Source organism: Passer domesticus, chromosome 18, assembly GCF_036417665.1.
Source record: "Passer domesticus isolate bPasDom1 chromosome 18, bPasDom1.hap1, whole genome shotgun sequence".
Lineage (NCBI taxonomy): Eukaryota > Metazoa > Chordata > Aves > Passeriformes > Passeridae > Passer > Passer domesticus.
In genome coordinates, this window is record NC_087491.1 from 9,834,062 (window position 1) to 9,852,880 (window position 18,819).

An 18,819-nucleotide genomic window follows, 5' to 3' on the forward strand; every position below is an offset into this window, starting at 1 on the left:
CATGCTGCACCTCCAGTTACCCAATTAGTGTCTTATTAATGAACATCTGCCATGTATTTATTCCTGGCTGTTACAGTACTTTTAACCTGTAATGCCCAGTGGTACCTACATCCATCTCAGAAGCTTTGTGCACAGGTTTCAACAAGAAAAATGTTATTTGTGCAAAACCAGAGTGGTTTTCAGGGCTGTTAAACCCTGGCACTTTTTGCCTCTCTGCTCATGGAGTGTTGAGTGTTTTGAAACCAAGAGGGGATGGAAGCAGAAAAGGAGATACTTGGTGGGACAGATGAGTTTTGGGAGGATGGTGCCTTGTGTGGCTGCACCCAACAGTATTTAGCAGGAATCAGGGACTGCTGGGAACACCAGTTTTTCTGATCTTTGCCATAGGTACTTCCTGCAAGCTTCTGATTTTCACCTGTGCCTGTTCCACTATCAAAACCACAGATTCCCACTGCAAGGGGAGATTACATGACTCAGATCACTCCAGTGTCAGGCAGAAGGGTGTTGAACACAAGGGGATAAATGCTCTTATTACAACAGAGAGTCATCTTTTCCAATGATCATCTTCAGTGTAGTGGCAGGATTTCCTCGATTGAGTAAGTGTTATTCAGTAAGTTAAGGATGACAGGATTAGGGCAGAGGTTTGAAACAATAATTGCAGTTTGTTCTTCTGTAGTACCTTTCATCTGTGGAATTCACAACAATGCAATAATCCTCCTAACAGCTTTTGTAAGTAAGGAAATATTATGACTCCTGTTTTTCAGCTGAGGAAGCTGAGAGGGAATATGATGATGCAGAGAACCATGGGCAGAGGCAGAATTGGGACTCAGCTCTTCTGACTCATTCTTTGTAGTGCTGAGAGCCTGGACACACCAGTTGGTGAGGCCACCCTGGCTTCTCACTCCCAGGAATGTCAGTGCCTGCAGGGCTTTTGGATCTTCAGTGTTCCCTCTTCATCTGGAGAGGGGTGAGCAGAGCCCCCAGACTGGGAAGCCAAGAGCCAGGATGTCTACAAACCCCAAAAGGCACAGGAATGTGCTGTTTGAAGGGAAGACAGGAAAGAATTGAGCAACCTAAGACCTAAAGGATCTTGTATATGTTTATCTGCACAGAGGAGTTTTGATTGTGATCTGAATGGTGCTCTGGAGTCAGCCAATATCCAGTGGAGGGTCCAGAGGAGATTTAAATAAAGTTCTTCCAGATTGGAAGTTCTCAATCCAGTGAAGCAGTGATGAAGTGTTTCCACTGCAATGGACAGCCCACATGGAGACAGCCATGGAGAGCCCACAAAATCTTCTGTCTGACTGTGATGTGTCTTACCAGGAGGCAGCAAAAAGCTTTATTTGGAGGAGCTGGAAACTGAAAGAGCAGAAAGAAAGAGGCAGAGCAAAGGCCTAAACTGTTATGAGAGAGAAGAAAAGGACATGAGCACAGAATGTGGGAATGGAAAAGAAACTGCCCAGCCAACATTGCTGCATATCTTTGGCCATAGTTAAAAATTTTCTTTTGGAAATTACCTGCATCTGAATGGTTTTGTTGGACATTCAGTGTGATGTGAAGACCCAGCACCTGCTGTGAACACAGTGTTTGCACAGGTAAGCAAGGCTGTGAATATGTGTGTGTTACTGAGCTGGCAGTTTAAACCAGCAGACACTGGAACATGTCAGACTTCAGCTGGCCAGAGCCCTAAAGGATTCCTCTGTGTTTCCTTACTTTTCCTCCTGCTCCCTCCCAAAGACTGGAGAGAATGGCAGAGAGATCCTCTAACAGTAACACCTCCAAACACCTTGATCTGTAAATGACAGTGAGTAATAAATAGATTTCACTAAAACTATTTCAGAGGTGTGAGTGAATTGTATTGAACTGGCCGCTCAGTGTGGCTGCAGCCAAAGAACAAAGCTCCTGATTCACACGAGTGCTGAGAACCTGCTGCTCCAGTTGAAGTGGCTGGGAGAGGCAGGCTGTCATCACGTCTGGCAGTCAGAGCGGGTGTGACTCAGGCTGGGCTCTCAAATCAGCAGCCTCTGTGCATTAACTTGGCATTGAGGGGAGTTTGTGCTGAATCAATAGCACATTGCAGGGCTCCAACCCTGTGGGAAGTCTGACCTGCTCTTCAAAATCATGTTTCTTACCAGGTCTTTACTAACAAGGGTTTGATACATGCAGTGTTCAATGATCTTGCACTGAAATGAGTTCTTCAACTTCTTCCAGGCCCCTCATGCCTGGATTAAGTGTTTGTACACATCCCTCCCAGGGCAGGAAGATTCCAATCCTACCTGCTCTCCACTGGGCTAAGATTTCCTAGCTTTAAATGAACAAATGTTGGCAATGATGCAAGCAAGACTTAGAGTGTAGTGGGGGAGGTAGAAATATCATCCTGGAAAAGGTTCAGTGTTTGTTTTTAAATCCCAGAAGAAACATATGAATGTGATGTATCTGGGATTTAGGGGAAAAAAAAAAAAACAGAACAGCATGTTAGGAACCACCCAGAAACAGCTCTGTGTCAGGGATCAGCTGCTCTTTAGAAGCCTAAAAGATGCAGCAGGTCTCTCCTGAGTTCTTCCTCCCTGTTTCTGGAGCAGAATGTAACACACAGTGAGTCTGTTCTGCACTTCCTCTGTCTGCTGAGGGGCCCAAGCAAATAAAAATGTGAGCTGAGATTGCTAATTGTGCCAAAACATAAACATGGGCTCACACAGCTTGTGAGCTCCGTGTGTGATTACTCACCACTACAAATGTAAGCACGAGCTGGTTTGCAGCAGGCAGGTCTAAAGATCAGGTCCAGGCTGTAGGGAAGTTCCTGGGAGCTTTTCCACAAACAATAAGGTCCTTTGGATCAGCTCTGCAGCTCAGGGTTAGCTCTGGCCTCGGTGTAACCTGGGACAAAATCACACATTGGTCACAGCAGGAGCCACGGCCTCAGCTGCTGACACCCTGGAAAGCACCCAAAGGGACCCCAGTAACACTGGGAGCAGCCACTTCCCTCCCATCTGAGCCATTTTCCTCTCCCTTTCATCACCATGGGAAGCTGATTTCCCACAAAAACCTCGGACAGGTGTCTTTTCCAGTGCACTTGGCACATCCCCAAATTCAGGCTGTTTGGAAGCAAGGGGAATGAAAGATTTGGTGAGGGAGAAGCCTGCCAAGCCCCAGGCTTTTCCAGAGTTTGGACAGATGTCACATCCTGCTGATCCCAGCTGTGGAAGCCTGGCCAGGGGAGCAAGAAAGACCCGCACAGATGATTCATAACCATCAAGTGAAATTTAATCCAAATTTTTGTCTGTGCAGAGCCCTGGGGATGTTCTGCAGTCCCAAAGAAATGCCCCTGCTTGTGCTGTTTCTGAAAGTTCCATGCTATCAAAAACCCAGCCTGGCATGGAATCAGGCACTTGGCCAAATGGTGTTTATCATACTTTAAACTAGTTTAAAAAAAACATCCAGGACACTTGGAGGCTAAGGGGTTGTTTAGGATTACACTTAATTTGTAGTCAAGGCTACATTTTTCAGGTTCCAGAGAGGTATTATTCACAGCAGATAAGGATTTTTATATATGCACATATATGTTTTCTACACACTTACATTTATATGTATTTTCTACATATACAGAAAAATATCAGGCAAAAATTCCCAAAGCAGACACTGAGAGGCAAAATACAAACTTATCTCCAACATGAAAAACAAAAAACACCCTGCCACAAGGAAGTTCTATAAATAGCATTATACTGCTGATTTGCATTCTCCCATTTTATTTCATATTGTTTAAAAGACTGAAAACATTAAGCCAAAACCATCTGGAAGAATCAGCACCAGGGGTTTTACTGGATTTGTTCCCTAATATTGTTCGGGTGACTGTGCAGCTCTTCTGTGTTTTACCTCCCTGAGTTTAGAGGGCAGGGCTAATTCTCCAGATTTCTGCTGCAGGATTCCAGGCTGGAGGAGAAGGGCCTTGGCTTCACTACACCACAGTTTGTTTTTTTTTTCATCTTTTCCTTTCTCAACTGCCACTAGCATTTTTGGAAGCCAAATATCTTCCTGTGTTAAAGGGCCAGTGAATGACACACGTCTCCTTTGCTTCCCTCTTAACTGAAAGCAGACTGCAACGTGTGGGTTCAGAAATAACCCCCTGCTCTCCAGAGAAGTGCTTCAACACATGTTTAACTCCATCTGGGCTGTTCGGCCTTAATAAATTAAACACTTTTCCGAGTCAGGGCTTTTTGTGTGGCAATATGCTGAGAAAACCACCTTGCCTCAGATACCCTCTTGGTGTTAAAACAGCTCAAACATCCGCATTTGGAGTCACAGAATCATTCGGGTTGGGAAAGGCTTTCGCGATTGTTGAGTCCAGCCTTTGATTGATAATTACTTTGTCAATTAAATCATGGCAATGAGTGCCACATCATCACTTCTTGAACACCCCCGGGGATGTGGACTCCCCCATCTCCCTGGGCAGCCCCAGTGTTTAATGTTTCCCCCGATCCAACGTTTAACACCACTTTTCACGCAGAAATTCCCACTGATGTCCAGCCTGAACCTCCCCTGGTGCAGCTTGAGGGTGACTCCCCACTCCCTGCCGGGGAGAAGAGCCGGACCCCCACCTCACAGACGTGCTTATGGATATTACAGCCATTATAAAGCCATTATTATAGCCATTATTATAACCGTTCCTGCCGTGTGGATGGGCCTGCCCTTCCCACAGCCGCTTTTATCGCTGTACATCCAACGGGGCCGGCTGCGGTCGCAGCCCAACGACACCTAACCCCCTCCAGGCCAGCTCAACGGCCCCCGGGCGCCGGGAGCAGCGCCGAGCCCGCCCGCTCCCGGTGTGTGCCAGCCCGCTCCCCACACGGGAACGTCCCACCGGCAAGGATGCGGCCCGCACGGGCAGGGCGCTCCCCTCAGCGAGCGGGGAGCGGCAGCGGGCGCTGGGAGGGAGGGAACGCAACGAAGGGAGGGAAAAGAGGGAAGGGAGGGAAAAGAATGAGGGGAGGGAAAAGAATGAGGGGAGGGAAGGGGCGGGGATGGGCTCCGCCCGAGCGCGCACTCGCGCCGCTCTTTTGGCTCTCGGGCCGCGCCGTAGCGCTCCCGGGAGAGAGCGGCATTGTGCGGCCTCCGGCCCGCTCCGCGCAGGCGCCGGCCCGCATTCCCCGCCTGGCGGACCCGGACCCGCCGCCGCCGCCGCCGCCGCGTCCCCCCCTCCCCTCCCGCGGCCGCGCTCCTCCCCACGCCGCGGAGGAGGCGGCGGCCGCCCCCCTTTTCCCCGTCCCCATCCCCCGGTAAGTCACCGAGAGAAAGAGCGAGAGGGGCGAGGCGGCGGCTTCTCCTCCTCCTCCTTCTCCTCCTCCTCCTCCTCTCCCGTCTGCTCCCGCACCGCCCGGGGCTCTCCCGCACCGCCGTTGCCCGCGCGCGGCGCCGCCGCCGCCTCCCCTCAGGCAGCGCGCGCGGAGCCCGCCCGCTCCCCTTCCCCCCCCCCCCCAATCCCCGGCCCCTCCGCGCGCGCCCAGCCCGGCCCCCCCCCCCCACCGCATGGGGACCCCTCAGTCACCCCCTCCCCACATTCGGGGTCTCCTCTCAGCCATACCCCCATTCCAGAGCGAGGGAAGGGCCGTGGGGACCCCTCAGTCACTCCCCACATTCGGGGTCTCCTCCCAGCCGCTCCCACATTTCAGAGCGAAGGAAGAGCCATGGGGACCCCTCAGTCACGTTCGAGGTCTTCCCCATCACCCCCAGAGCGAGGGAAGGGCTGTGGGGACCCCTCAGTCACCCCCTCCCCACATTCGGGGTCTCTCCCAGCCATCCCCCCATTCCAGAGCGAGGGAAGGGCAGTGGGGACCCCTCAGTCACTTCCCACATTCGGGGTCTTCCCCATCACCCCCAGAGCGAGGGAAGAGCCTTGAGGTCCCCTCAGTCGCCCCCTCCCCACATTCGGGGTCTCCTCTCACTCCCTCCCCGCATTCCAGAGGGAGGGAAGGGCCGTGGGGACCCCTCAGTCACTCCCCACATTCGGGGTCTCCCCCAGAGCGAGGGAAGGGCTGTGGGGACCCCTCAGTCACTCCCCACATTCGGGGTCTTCCCCATCACCCCCAGAGCGAAGGAAGGGCCGTGGGGACCCCTCACTCACCCCCTCCCCACATTCCAGAGCGAAGGAAGGGCCGTGGGGACCCCTCACTCACCCCCTCCCCACATTCCAGAGCGAGGGAAGGGCCGTTCGGGGCCGGGGGGTTTCGGGCGGTGTTGTCGGTACCGCGGGGGATGCGCTGGGAGCCCCCCGGGCGTGGGGCCCGGCCGGGCCCGGCAGCGATGCTGCGGTGGTTTGGCAGAGCTGCGGGCTCGCCCGAGTCGCCAGATGAGTTCCAGATGAAAAGGAATCGGGGTCTGGCGTTAGGAAAGTTTAATTTCTTCTTGCGGCCCTCAGGTTGGCCGGGGAGCGTCCCTGAGTGGAGGTAGTCAGGATGCAGTCCTGTGCCATGTGCTCTGGGATGACCCTGCTGGAGCACGGGCGCTGTGCTCCCTGCCAGGCTGGGATTCTGGGATCTCCCCACACCCAGCACAGCCGGCAGGCAACTGGTAGCGCCCTGCTCTGCGCCCTCTCGGGAAGGAGATGCTTGGAATGCCTCTGGATCCTGGGTGCAAACGCTCTCATTCTGAATGTGCTGCCAGCAGCAAAAGGAGCTGCGATGTGGCAAATGCACTTAGCAGGCAAATCCTGACAGTGTGAGCCGGGGGTGATTCTGTTCCCGAGCTGAAATGTGGCTGAGCTGCAGTGGAGATTTGTTCCCTCTGCAGCATCAGCCCCGATTACGGAATCCTGGCACTGCACTCCAGCAGGTCTTCTTACAAAAAGCGAGTCTGGAGAGGCTGATCCAAGGCTGCTGCCAGTCAGGGGGAAGGCTTGGGTGGAGAAGGGGATGGTTTGATGCTCAGACCTTTCAGCAGGGAAATATGATACCAAAATATTGTCATTCTGAGGTGAAAGGAGTCTAGTCAGGTCATAAGCTTTGCAAGTGCCAGTTATTTTTTGTTTTCATTATCATCTTGTATTCTCTGCTTTAATACATTAAAATAGAAATGCCTTGGACTGTTCCTTCAATCTTCCATGCAAGCTACTGTATTTACCCTGTGCTAAGTACTTGTTACAAGTGCTTTGGGGTCTGTGATGTGAAAACCCTGCCACACCTCAAAGCTATTGTGCTGTACTTCTGTTTGGAAAAAGCTTTCCAAGGAGTGATCAAAGGCTGTGGCTTGAGTTCTTGGTCTTGCACATAAGTAGGTCTGAAGGCCTAAAATGCTGCTGTGTTGCTCAACAGATAATAAATAGGGGTTTTCATACTGGTTTCTGCCAACCTGCACTTTGACCAGTCTCACTCTTGTGCATGCTGAGAATCTTTTTGACAGCTAATGAGAATATTTTGTTTTTCTTCCAGGTTTTCCTTTCAGCGTGGTTCTCCTCTCGGTGGCAAGAGCTGCCTTTTGAAGCAGCACATTCATTCTCCCCTTCAAGCACCCATAAGTCTCATTTGCCAGCTCCAGAACCATGGCAACAGAAGAAAAGAAGCCAGATGCAGAATCCACCAAAACACAATCTACTCCTTCCTCCTCGACCAATCAGAGCAAGGTGTGTGTGGGGCCCCAAAAAATACCCCTGCAAAAACACACCTGGAGCTACCTGAACACTCAGCAGCCAGACCAGAATCAGGGATTTGAATTTTCCTGTAAATTAAGATCTGTTCCGTGTAGCTGCTTCTGCTGTTGTCTCGTGCTGAGGATTTTATGGGAAAAGTGGATGGAGTGCAGCTCTGCTGTAGTGCTGAGTGTTCTTTTATTGGTTTTGGGGAAGTTCTCACTAGTGAAGCACTTCTTGTCCTTTTGATCATGACAAAGGCTGTTTGTTTGTATCCTTGGAATGCCTGGAGGTGGCTGGAGGGTTGGTGAATCTCTAGTTGTGGAGTGGGGAAACAGTTATTCAGGTTCTCTGAAGCCTGGAGATGCTCAAAGGAAGTGTTATTGTCTAACCATGAAACCTTTTCAAAAGGTAAAAGTGGGATTTGAGAGGCAGGGAGGAATTGGCCTGTGGTTTAATTCATGATCAGGGTGAAGATGCAAACACTTGGAAGCACTGCACAGATCAGTGTCAAGAGTGCCACTTGGAAGTGCCAGACACTTTGTGGTTGGGCTGTTGGATTATTTTCTCCTGTTGGTTACTGGCTTGGATGGAATTTACCTCAGGTGTTGTGCTTGCAACAGTGAGGCCCTGGACTGAAAGGGTATTTGGTTTCTTTGGTTGTTTTTTGAATTTGGAGGGGAATGGGAATGTAAATGTGATTTGATGCTGGAATCTGTTGTGGTGAACATCCACATGGTCCATTCCCCTGTGCTGATCAGAGCTGGCCACTGAGATACTGAATTTGGAATTTAACTCATTCATACTTGTTTTTCTTGCAGCCTGCCCCAGTAAAGCCAAACTATGCTCTCAAGTTCACGTTAGCAGGACACACAAAGGCAGTGTCATCAGTCAAGTTTAGTCCTAATGGAGAGTGGCTTGCCAGCTCCTGTAAGTACTGCTTGCTTTTGTCTCATTTCAAACACAAATGTGGGCCTTGAAGAAGGGCTTGTCTGCAGCCTCCATCAGGGACAGGAGGGATGCCATGTCATGACATGGTTTTTCTTGAAAGAGTGATACCAAAGCTGTCACTCTTTAAGATAATTTGATTGAAGTTCTGTTACTTTGAGCACTGGGTCTTGCATTGCCAGGAGAGCTGCTCAGCTTTCCTGTCTGAGCAAATGGGCAAAAACCAGCACAGGATTCTTTCCTGTGCAGAAGAAACCCTCGTGCTTTTCTGTATCACTAGAAGTGAACATTTAAAATAAACTTTGTGCACAGTATCTGCAGGCAGAAATTTCCTGTGGGAAATAAGGAAGGTGCTGCAGAGTTGGATGCACATGCTCTGTCCTGTGTGCCTGTGGTGCTTGGCAGCCAGAGCTTTGATTGCCCCAGTGAAGTGCAGAATTGTTATAAATGTGTTTCACTGCTTGCTCTCTTAAGTGAACAAGTCTCCTCTCTGTCAGCTTTGGTATTTCCTGAGGGTTTCTTTGGTGTTCAGCACTGCTTGACAGCTTTGCCTTGAAAATGTGCTTCTGTCACTGTCAGTGATCCAGAGAGAATCCATGTGTAAGGAAGGGGCAGCTGGAAATGTTGAATATGACAGTGAGGGTCACTGGAACATCTTCCAGACATGGGAATGGCTTGGGGCTTTGACTTAACTGCAAACAACCTCAATAAAACCAGTGCACTGGGCCATATAAATCATTCTTACAGTGTCTCCATCAGAGTCCACCTCCTCTTTTCCCTGAACATGTTTTCCAAACTCTATATCTGGCAAATAGCAACTTTTTGCTCTGGCTTGTTTTGCCAGTTACCATGGATAATATGTTTGGGTTTCTGCAGGCATCCATTCAGTCCAGCTTGTGGTGTAATTATTGTTCTTTTTGGGGCACAAGCCTTTCAAGCATTCCCATGAACCAGCACTACTTTTACCACTGGCAATCTAAAACAGAAGTAGAAACCCAAGTTGTCAAGAGAGAAACTAAAGCTGCTGGAGTCTCTCTGCATTCCAGGCAGCTTATGTAAGCTCAGCTGCTGCAGAGTGCTGTGTAGGAAGCTGTTCTTCACCAGTTCAATCTCACCTTCTTCCCTGAGGTCTGCCTGGGGAGGGAGAAGTGCCCAGAGACAGAATTAACTTATTTCCTTTCACCTGGAAGGGACAACTGTGGTACTGCTGCTAATTAACCTCTGAACTGCATGTTCTTTTCCAGCTGCTGACAAACTCATTAAAATTTGGGGAGCGTATGATGGCAAGTTTGAAAAAACAATATCTGGTCATAAGCTGGTAAGTATGAGGTGATTACTGTGGGAATTTACCTGGGAAGAATTTTGTTTTCTTTTCCTCATTCAGAAATTTCCATTCTTGGTTAGTTCTACCTGTGTAGAAGGTTTGTTCTTCAGTCTTTACTTTGTAGTTTTTTTGTTTATATAGTCCTGGAATTGCTGGATTAATATTGGGGCAGGCTGGGGATGTGGCTGGAGTGCAGGCTGCATTCCCAGTGCCCAGCCTGAACTGTGTCCCTGAACTGCAGGAGAACCCACCTCAGACACAGGGCAGAGCATTCCTGGGTGAAAATCCCTGTGAATTCTGACACTGTGTCCTGTTCCATCTTTCCTTTGTATAAGGAACAAAACACTTGCCTTTTAAGGAGATTGAATTTTCCTTGTGGGTTTGCCTACATAAACACAACACTTACTCATTCTGCAAAGTTCTTAAGAAAACACAAAACTTCCAAGCCCTTTGGTTTTTCTTTTTTTAAAAAAAAGTTTTTACATGCTGAAGTTTCATGAGCAAAAATGAAGATTTATCAAAAGAAAAACCACTGGAATCTTCTCCAGCCTCTGGGGACTTGGACTGTAAAGAGCAGCCATTTGTCATGAAGAAAAGTCATTTACTCAGATTAATTTATGACCATTCTATTTAGGAATTCCAACAAAGGGTTTTGGTGGCCACAGTGAGAACTGTGTGAACAAGCTACTGATGTTCTCAGAGTATGTGGCCCAGCTTAAAAGTAACTTGTGCCAGAGGAGCTCTTAACCAGCAAAATCACTGAATTCCTGACTCTTGGGGCTGAATTTTCATTCAAGCTTCAGCTGGGAATGTAATCTGCAGTCTGTGTTTTCCACTTTTCTGTGTGCCTGAACAAACAGGGCTGAGAAGAGAATTGTTTTCCTTTGTTTTAGGGGATCTCTGATGTTGCTTGGTCATCAGATTCCAACCTCCTTGTCTCTGCCTCTGATGACAAAACTCTCAAAATATGGGATGTAAGCTCGGTAAGGACAGGAATTATTATTTATTTACCTTCATTTTTCTCCAGCATTGGCTTCTTCACTTGTTTTCCTGCTTGAAACAAGCTGGTGGATGGGCTGTGAGGATGAATGGATTGTGCTGTCTGCTCTTGGAAGGAGTGGGATGCTTGTGGATTCCATGTCTGAGAGAGCACTAAAGCCTGCTGATGGAGATAGACCCACAGCAAAAAGCCTCTAAGATTAAACCTTTTTGTAACTTATTTCTGCTTTTTTCCCCCCATTCTCTCGTGACAGAGAGAACTGGATAATTTGGTTGAGTTTTGATTAGGAATATTAAATGGTTTGGATCCTCCTGAGCTGCATAGAGAGTTTACACCTCATCTGCAATCATTATGATTGTTTTACATATTTTTCTTTCCTGTTTTGTTGCAGCTGGCCCTCTGCCCATCTAAATCTGGGGTTAGAGATGGTTTCTTTCTGTGCTGCACAGTGATTAACCTTAATGTGCTCTCTCTGGGTGCTTTTATGGTGCTGGGTGATGCTGTGTATTTAACTCTGCTGAATTTTATTTCAGGGTAAGTGCTTAAAGACATTGAAAGGGCACAGTAACTACGTTTTCTGCTGCAATTTCAACCCTCAGTCAAACCTCATCGTTTCTGGCTCAGTGAGTGGTTTTTAATTTTTTTTCCTTTGTGGGAAGCACACTCTGTCACTTGTCACTAAAGGGACAGACAGGTTCTTTAGGGATCCTTGGCAGAATGATGATGGTGTTAAATCATAGTTACAATTACAGCTTTATTTTCTTAACAGATTATTATGATTAGTGTAGCACACTAATTTATGATTAGAATGGCACAGGATTTCTGCAGGCAGGATTGATGTAGTACAATTTATAAGTAGTGAATACAGAATTTATGGTACAACTTATGGTTTCTAATCACCTGGATTCTGACTTACCTAAAGGATGACTTCTAATCACCTCTCCCTCTGCAGATTGGGTCAGATCATGGTTTGAAAGAATATTAAATAAAAGAATATGAATCACACAGCCCATTTTAATTGTGTTTTCCCCCACAAACACACCTTGTAGTCAGGTGAGCTGTGCATTGCCCCTGCTGTATTTACTTGGGAAAAGCCCTTAATCCATCCTCAGTGTCCTAGATGGACACAGGGAGTTCAGGGAGGTGTTCCCAGGCTGCTGGTTTTGTCCTGGGCTGAGATTCATGCTGCACCTGAGTGCCTCAGTGAGGGGCCTGACTGATCCCCTGGTGCCTCTCTTGCCTCTCCAGTTTGACGAAAGCGTCAGGATATGGGATGTGAAAACAGGGAAGTGCCTCAAGACGTTGCCTGCTCACTCTGACCCAGTTTCAGCTGTAAGTCCCTCCTGATCTGTGAAAATCACAAAAATGCTGGTTTTGTTAGCAGAGCTCTTCTCCTGCCCCTGTGCAGGGTGAGTTTGTGCTGTTACCAACACAGCGTCCAGGCTGGGCTGTGGTTGTTGCCAGTGCTCAGTGGGAATGAAATGATTGGTGTTATCTCTAAGAAATTCTCTGTGGATTTTGGTCCTGGCTGTAAATGTGAGTAGTGCAGAGGTGTGCCAGGCATGCCTGAGTGTCATTCTGGGACACTGATTTGTGACTTGATGCTCAGAGAACAATCTGTATTTCTCTTGCTTTTGTGTTGTTCCAAGTCATTACTGAAGGTGTTCCACAGAACATTCCTGTTTTAAATCTCATTAAGTCATTTTGTAGGAGAAATGAGCTTGGAATACAGCAATATCCATTGGAATTAAGGAAAACCAAAAGGTGTTCAACTCTTAATGTCATTGAAATGAAAAACACTGAAAAAAATCTGAGCCTCACATGTGTTGAACTGTGGCTGTTCTAACATGGTTGTTCTGCCATTTGTAAAAGATATTTCACACTTACAAATGTCTTTTAATAGTAATAATTCTAAATAATTGTTTTTAGATATAAATAGCAGAAAATTCACCTTCAAACATATGAGTGGCTACATAAGAGGTTCTACTCCATGCCCTTAAAATAATCAGGTTCTACCTGCATGTTTTATTCTGCTGATGAGTTCCATGTCAGAAATGGAAAATAAGGAGCTTAAACATTTGATCTTTATGAACACCAGTAAAGTTATTAGTTTTAATAATTAGTATTAATAATATTACAGGTGCATTTTAATCGTGATGGATCCCTGATAGTGTCAAGTAGCTATGATGGACTCTGGTAAGTTGTCTGCATCACTCTTGGAACCTTTTGCATTTTAAAAGTACTTTAAAAAAACAAAACCTTCTATTTATAATGCTAAAATTGTAATAAAACACTTCAAGCCCAATAATAATTATTTGTGTGTGTTTTTAACAGTCGTATCTGGGATACAGCATCAGGCCAGTGCTTGAAAACACTGATTGGTAAGCAGAAATATTTCATGTCTGGGCTGTGTTTTTCACACAGATTTTCTGTGTTTCAGTGAAACTATTAAAACCAAATGAATGTCAAAAGAAACCCTCTGTCAGTGAGACAACACAGCTGTGCACTTTGTAACCCTGCTTTTGATTTTGCTGTAGATGATGATAACCCTCCTGTGTCTTTTGTGAAGTTCTCTCCAAATGGCAAATACATATTAGCTGCAACTTTGGACAAGTAAGTACTAAAAAAAAGGAGAATAACACTCAGATTTGAAATTTGGAATATCTGATGATGCTTAATTTGCTTTTTGCCATAGTAAAATGCTAATACATGACTTCATATGTAGTGTTTTCTATGGAGGAGAATATGAATGGCATGGCAGTAAAATTGGTATTTTGGGGTTAACTAACCCTGCATTCCAAAGCCAGGCTAAAATGATCCTTGTAGACTTTTGGAACTCTGGCATGGAGAAACATTTTTCAGCTGCTAGGAACTTTTCAGATAAAAAATCCAAGAACTAAAATCTTTGTTTCTGTTTTCCAGCACTCTTAAACTTTGGGACTACAGCAAAGGAAAGGTAATTCTTTCTATTTATGTAAACTTAACTGAACTTTTAGGAAAATTGGATTTTACATGTGAGTTTTAAACAGTACCTTTAGTGGAGAGGATAAACTTCTAGCAGTGCCTGTTACAACAGGACAAGGGGTAATGGTTTTAAACTAAAGGAGGATTCAGGAGGTGAGGCCCTGGCAGCTGAGGCTGCCCCTGGATCCCTGGAGGGTTCCAAGGCCAGCTTGGAGGGGCTTGCAGCACCCTGGGATAGTGGAAGGTGTCCCTGCTCATGTCAGACCTCTAAAGGTTCCTTCAGACTCAAACTATGCTGTGATTCTGGTTAAAAATGTCTTTGAGAAGAAAAAAAAAATAAAATAACTTGCCTTCTGCGTACCCTGAGACATTAAGTACAGTAATATTCCTGCATTTTTCTCTTCATGAACAATAAATTGATCTCTTTCACTGTGACAAAATTTAGGGCTTTGTTTTGGGTTTTAGAGCAGAGCTGCACTCTGCACCCTCTAGTTCACCCTTTTTGGCAGGGTGAGAATCACAGGCTGATGTGTTCAGTCTTTTTTTCCTAGAGAGTTTTTCCTTGACTGAGAAAACTCTCCCAGCTGCATTAATGTCCTGTGGCTCTTCCCTTCCAGTGCCTGAAGACCTACACAGGACACAAAAATGAGAAGTACTGCATATTTGCCAATTTCTCTGTCACTGGTGGAAAGGTTGGTGTTGATCTGATTATTTCTTGTTACCTTTGTGCAGTTTTTACTGCTCCTCTCTGTAGATAAAAGAGGATTTTGGGGCTGAAAACCTCCTTTGGTGGGTGCTGGTTTCTGTGTCCCTAGGTGGGCTCACTGTCAGGTTTCCTGACTTTTCCTCCTCCTCCCTTTCCCATGACAACAATGAAATGTTTACTGAGAAGTAGCACTTGGATATGGATCAGAAAGATTGAGATAACTTTGTTTTTTCTCTGCTCTTCCAGTGGATTGTGTCTGGTTCAGAAGACAACCTGGTTTATATCTGGAACCTTCAGACAAAAGAGATTGTACAGAAACTACAAGGACACACAGGTGAGAGAGAGGATTCTGGTTTTATTGGTAAAACATCCCTCATATCAGCAATGCTGAGCCTGAGCATTTTCTCTCTGATATTGATTTTTACTCTCAGACCCTTAAATTCTAGACTGGCTGAAGCTTAATTGAATCTTGGGAGCTTTCCTCCTTTTTATGAAGAGTTTTTATGGGCGTTGAAAATGTTTTCTGTTTCACCTGTGAGAACTTTGACATCAGCTTGCAAAGGAGATTTGCTTGAGCACAGAACTGGTCAGGATATTTAAATGTATAACATTAATCATAACATTAATGACTGTGAATGGTCTGTTAGCACCTTCCAGAGCTGCAGCTCCCAAGGATAAGGATTGATGTGGGCTGGAAATGTCTGTGCCTGCTCTTGAACCATGAGATGTCACCTGCTGGGTACCTCAGTCTGCGTCCTGTAAAAGAGCAGAGTTTAAGTGAAATCTCAGCATGCTCAGTCCTTTGCTTTGGGCTGGATCCCAGTGATTTTTGGGCTGGATCCCAGTGATTTTTGGGCTGGATCCCAGTGATTTTTGGGCTGGATTCCAGTGATTTTTGGGCTGGATCCCAGTGATTTTTGGGCTGAATCCCACTGATTTGGAGTGTAAGGAAGCCAGTGGCAGCTGATTTTCATTTTCAGGTCTGGAGATGAGGTGTTGCCTAAGAACTGCCCAGGTTGTTGGAAATACCCTCCTGAAAAAAAACTGACCTGGGTTTTGATTCAGCTGTGTCTGACATGATCTGATAGAATTAAGAACTGGAATCTAAAAAGTTCTCATCTTTTGAAACCTGTCAAACACTTTCCTACTGCCCAATTCTTTCCTGCTTGTATTTCCTTTCACAGAGGAGCAACAGTTGTGAGATATTTACAAATAACACATTTAATTCTGCTACGAGGAAATAATAACTTGGCTAAGTAAAACACAGTTGCTAATTTTCAGAAATGCCTGCTATGAGCCAGATTGAAATAATTCCATTTTTTCTGTCTTTTCTTTTTGCTCAGATGTTGTCATCTCCACAGCTTGTCACCCAACAGAAAACATCATCGCATCAGCGGCGCTAGAAAACGACAAAACAATTAAACTGTGGAAGAGTGACTGTTAAATGTTCCAGGATTGCTTTAGAGACTGTCAGGAGAAAAAAAAAAAAAAGAAATGTTTTTAAAAAAATTATTAAAAAATAAAAACACCCATAAATCCAGTTTGGCAGGAAACCTGAAGAATATTTGATAAAGTGGTTTCTGTTAGTCTTGGCCCAAAGAAAACATCTTAGCTCTGCTAGAGCTGGGCAACGTGGTGGAAAAAAAAAAAGAAAAAAAAAAAAAAGATGCAGTGTCTCCTTTTCTTGCCTGATGTTTTGGCAGACAAATGGATGATTCTGATGTCGGGTCAGAAGTCTTGGACACCCCAAAGATACTGTATTTTCTGATGGCATTGCTTCTGGGCACTGTTGCTGCTTAAGGAAGAGCTGCCAGGCTACTTTGTACCAGTAAGTTAAGTCACAGGCCTAGAGATGTGTGGAATTTTTTTAAAATATGTCTAATTTTTTTTTTAAATTTTTTAAGTTTGGTTTTGTTTTTTTTTTTCCAGAATGTAGTTTTTAGTCTCTTGGGAAATTTCTGTATTGTTTTAAATAGGAGTACTGCATCTTTAAGGGTGCTTCATTTTAAAACACTCAGCTCAAACTTTGTGACCAAATAAAACCATGCAGTTCCAGATTTCCCTCTTCCTGCCCCTGACTTGACTCCTGTGGTGGAATCTCTTACCTTCTGTATAGTTGCTTACCTCTTGTTATGTGTGTTTAATAGATGCTGTACTAGAGCAAAGTTACAGTTCTTCTGTTAACCATTAAAATGAATCCTGCTTGTAGTTGTTCTCAGCATATTTTAATTTTTTTTTATTTTTATTTTGCCTCTTCTGGTTCTAAAGCCAACTCACAGAACACTGTAAAGTTATTTCAATGTAAAAAGAAAGAAACCCAGACTTTTTGTATCTTGGCAGTCCATGGTATGAAGCTGTATTGCAAATGGCATGACTCTGTATCTATCTCAGCATTGGTATTTCTTTCCCTTTTTGTCATATCCATGTGGTATTTACACATCCAGAAAAATACCATGTGCCATAATAAAAAGGTGGGATTTTATGTGTATGTTTGTGGTTAAGAGTGTGCTCATGTGAAGTGTCCGTGCCCAGGGAAGCTTCTCTTAAAAAGACATTTCTGAGGGGAGATGTTTTCTGTAGAAACTCCAGCGAGGGAGGATGAGGAGCAGCAGTGTGGAGAGAAGATGAACAAACACAAGTGCAAATTGATTTAATGAAGGGAAGAGGATTGAGCTGAGGGTGCCCTCAGCAGAGAGAACATTGCTACAACTCACAGAGAGCTTGAGCCAAGGAAAAATATTCCTGCTGCCCTCTCCTTGCAGGATGGGCAGGGATCCAGGATTTGCCTTGGGTGGATAAGAAATGCATGGATCCACAAGTTTTACTGCACCCAAAGGGTTCTGCTGCAAAGGGAGGTTTTTCTCCTGGTGAAGCAAAACCTCTTTCTTTTTTTTTTTTTTTTTTTGTATTTACCTCATGTGCTTGGTAATAACAAAATCAATTACACTCCCGACCTGTGGAGTGCTGCTCTGGGGGTGCCTTGCTTTGAAACCTTTGGAGAAAAAGAGCTGCAAGACATGAGGAGTAGGTTTTCTTTTTAAAATACAAAAATAGAGTTCGTGTTGAGCTGCTAAAATGGCTATTAATAATATCACTGCCTTTGGAGGTTTTTCATTACCCCCAGGAAGGGACACTGTGTCTAGACTTGCTGTCACTGCTAAAATGATCAGCTCGTGATTTTTTTTCAGCCTTATTCCTGAAGGCCAGAAACTCTTCAATGCAAGATGTGGCTGTGCTGCTTTACAGCATGGAGGAGGTGGAATTTTGCTCCAGCAAAGCATTTTAACGTTGATTCAGAAATATTTCCTGCCATAGAGCTTCTCATGTCCCTGTGAGTGGCTTTGCTTGCCCAGCTGTGCTGCCTCACACAGCTGGGGAGGAGGGAGATGAATTTTCTGCTGCCACAAGGAAATCTCTTGAACAGGGATAAAAAAGCCCCTAATGTAAAGGATCTGCTGTAAAGCTGCTCTTCATAAAGACTGTATTTTAATCCTTAATATCCCACCTGGGATTAATGCTGGGGGCCGTTGGCGTGAGCTCTGCTTACCTCTAATTCTGTGCAGCCTGGCATGGCTGTGGTGGTTGGAGAGCCAGGATTAGCTCGAGCACAGCTCTGGGAACGAGGATTGTGTCCTGGATTGAGCAGGGGAGGTGTAATTTTATTTTAGCTACGAGCTGAGAGTGGCTGGGCTGAGTTACTGCTGTGGCCCTGGGGTGCACCGGCGACTTTTAAGCTGAGGGACAAAGCGAGCTCGGGGACTAAAAAAGCGGCTGCTGCGCTTTCTTTCGGGTCTCATGGAAAGAAAACAAGAGGGAAAAACAGAAAAAAACATGGTTAGATGCCACGAAGTAGGTGGCAGTGCCTTAACCGTATGTGTGTTGTATAGGCCACTAGGACCTCTTCCATCCTTATCAAGGGGAGTGCTAACCTTCTCTCCTTTCATACAACACGACTGCAAGAGCGCAGCCGACACTATTTAAACCTCCAGCAGGCTTCATCTATGCAACATAGAGTGAGCCAACCCTTCTATCCTTTCTCCCTCAATTTGACACCTCTTTCTAGCTCCTATTAAAAATCTTTTACTTTACGTTACAAATTTGCCCGAAATCCCCTAAAAACCGCGGTAAAATCGCTAAAACGCTCGTTTCCCACCATGCTTTTAATATATTCATCACGCCCAGCCAATCAGCGCGCAGAAGGCGGAGCTTCTTCCCCTGCCCCTTGTGGTTTCGCTTTGGCCGCGCTGCTGGAGGCGGGC

At 45.9% G+C, this 18,819-nt stretch overlaps 2 protein-coding genes and 1 non-coding gene across 5 annotated transcripts in view; 1 reads left to right on the plus strand and 2 right to left on the minus strand.

The window, feature by feature from the left end:
* Nucleotides 1-5,423, minus strand: part of BRD3 (bromodomain containing 3) — a 44,709-nt gene extending 39,286 nt beyond the window's left edge. The window contains exons 1-2 of one of the 2 annotated variants that reach the window (XM_064394117.1): nt 5,283-5,423; nt 2,728-2,877 (exon numbers count right to left, since the gene is read on the minus strand). The gene's annotated coding sequence lies outside the window, so the exon portion shown is untranslated. Of the gene's footprint in view, nt 1-2,727; nt 2,878-4,595; nt 4,741-5,282 lie in introns of those variants that run through there. The other variant, XM_064394120.1, reaches the window with a different exon arrangement.
* On the plus strand, nt 4,683-17,048 carry WDR5 (WD repeat domain 5). 2 transcript variants are annotated; one of them, XM_064394122.1, is made up of 14 exons: nt 4,683-4,820; nt 7,422-7,612; nt 8,440-8,548; nt 9,811-9,884; nt 10,784-10,873; nt 11,424-11,513; nt 12,139-12,222; nt 13,031-13,086; nt 13,225-13,271; nt 13,428-13,503; nt 13,813-13,846; nt 14,472-14,546; nt 14,807-14,894; nt 15,904-17,048. In XM_064394122.1, exons 2-14 carry the CDS (start codon nt 7,532-7,534, stop codon nt 16,002-16,004), a joined length of 1,005 nt encoding a protein of 334 aa, XP_064250192.1. In that variant the 5' UTR covers nt 4,683-4,820; nt 7,422-7,531; the 3' UTR covers nt 16,005-17,048. The 2 variants fall into 2 exon arrangements, with proteins under 2 accessions (XP_064250192.1, XP_064250193.1); XM_064394123.1 differs by lacking the exon at nt 4,683-4,820 and adding an exon at nt 5,116-5,273.
* Nucleotides 17,049-18,383: 1,335 nt separating this feature from the next.
* On the minus strand, nt 18,384-18,511 carry LOC135283421 (U6atac minor spliceosomal RNA). The gene has a single exon (XR_010349195.1). It is a non-coding gene; the product is annotated as a U6atac minor spliceosomal RNA (small nuclear RNA).
* Between the last annotated feature and the right edge of the window lie 308 nt (nt 18,512-18,819).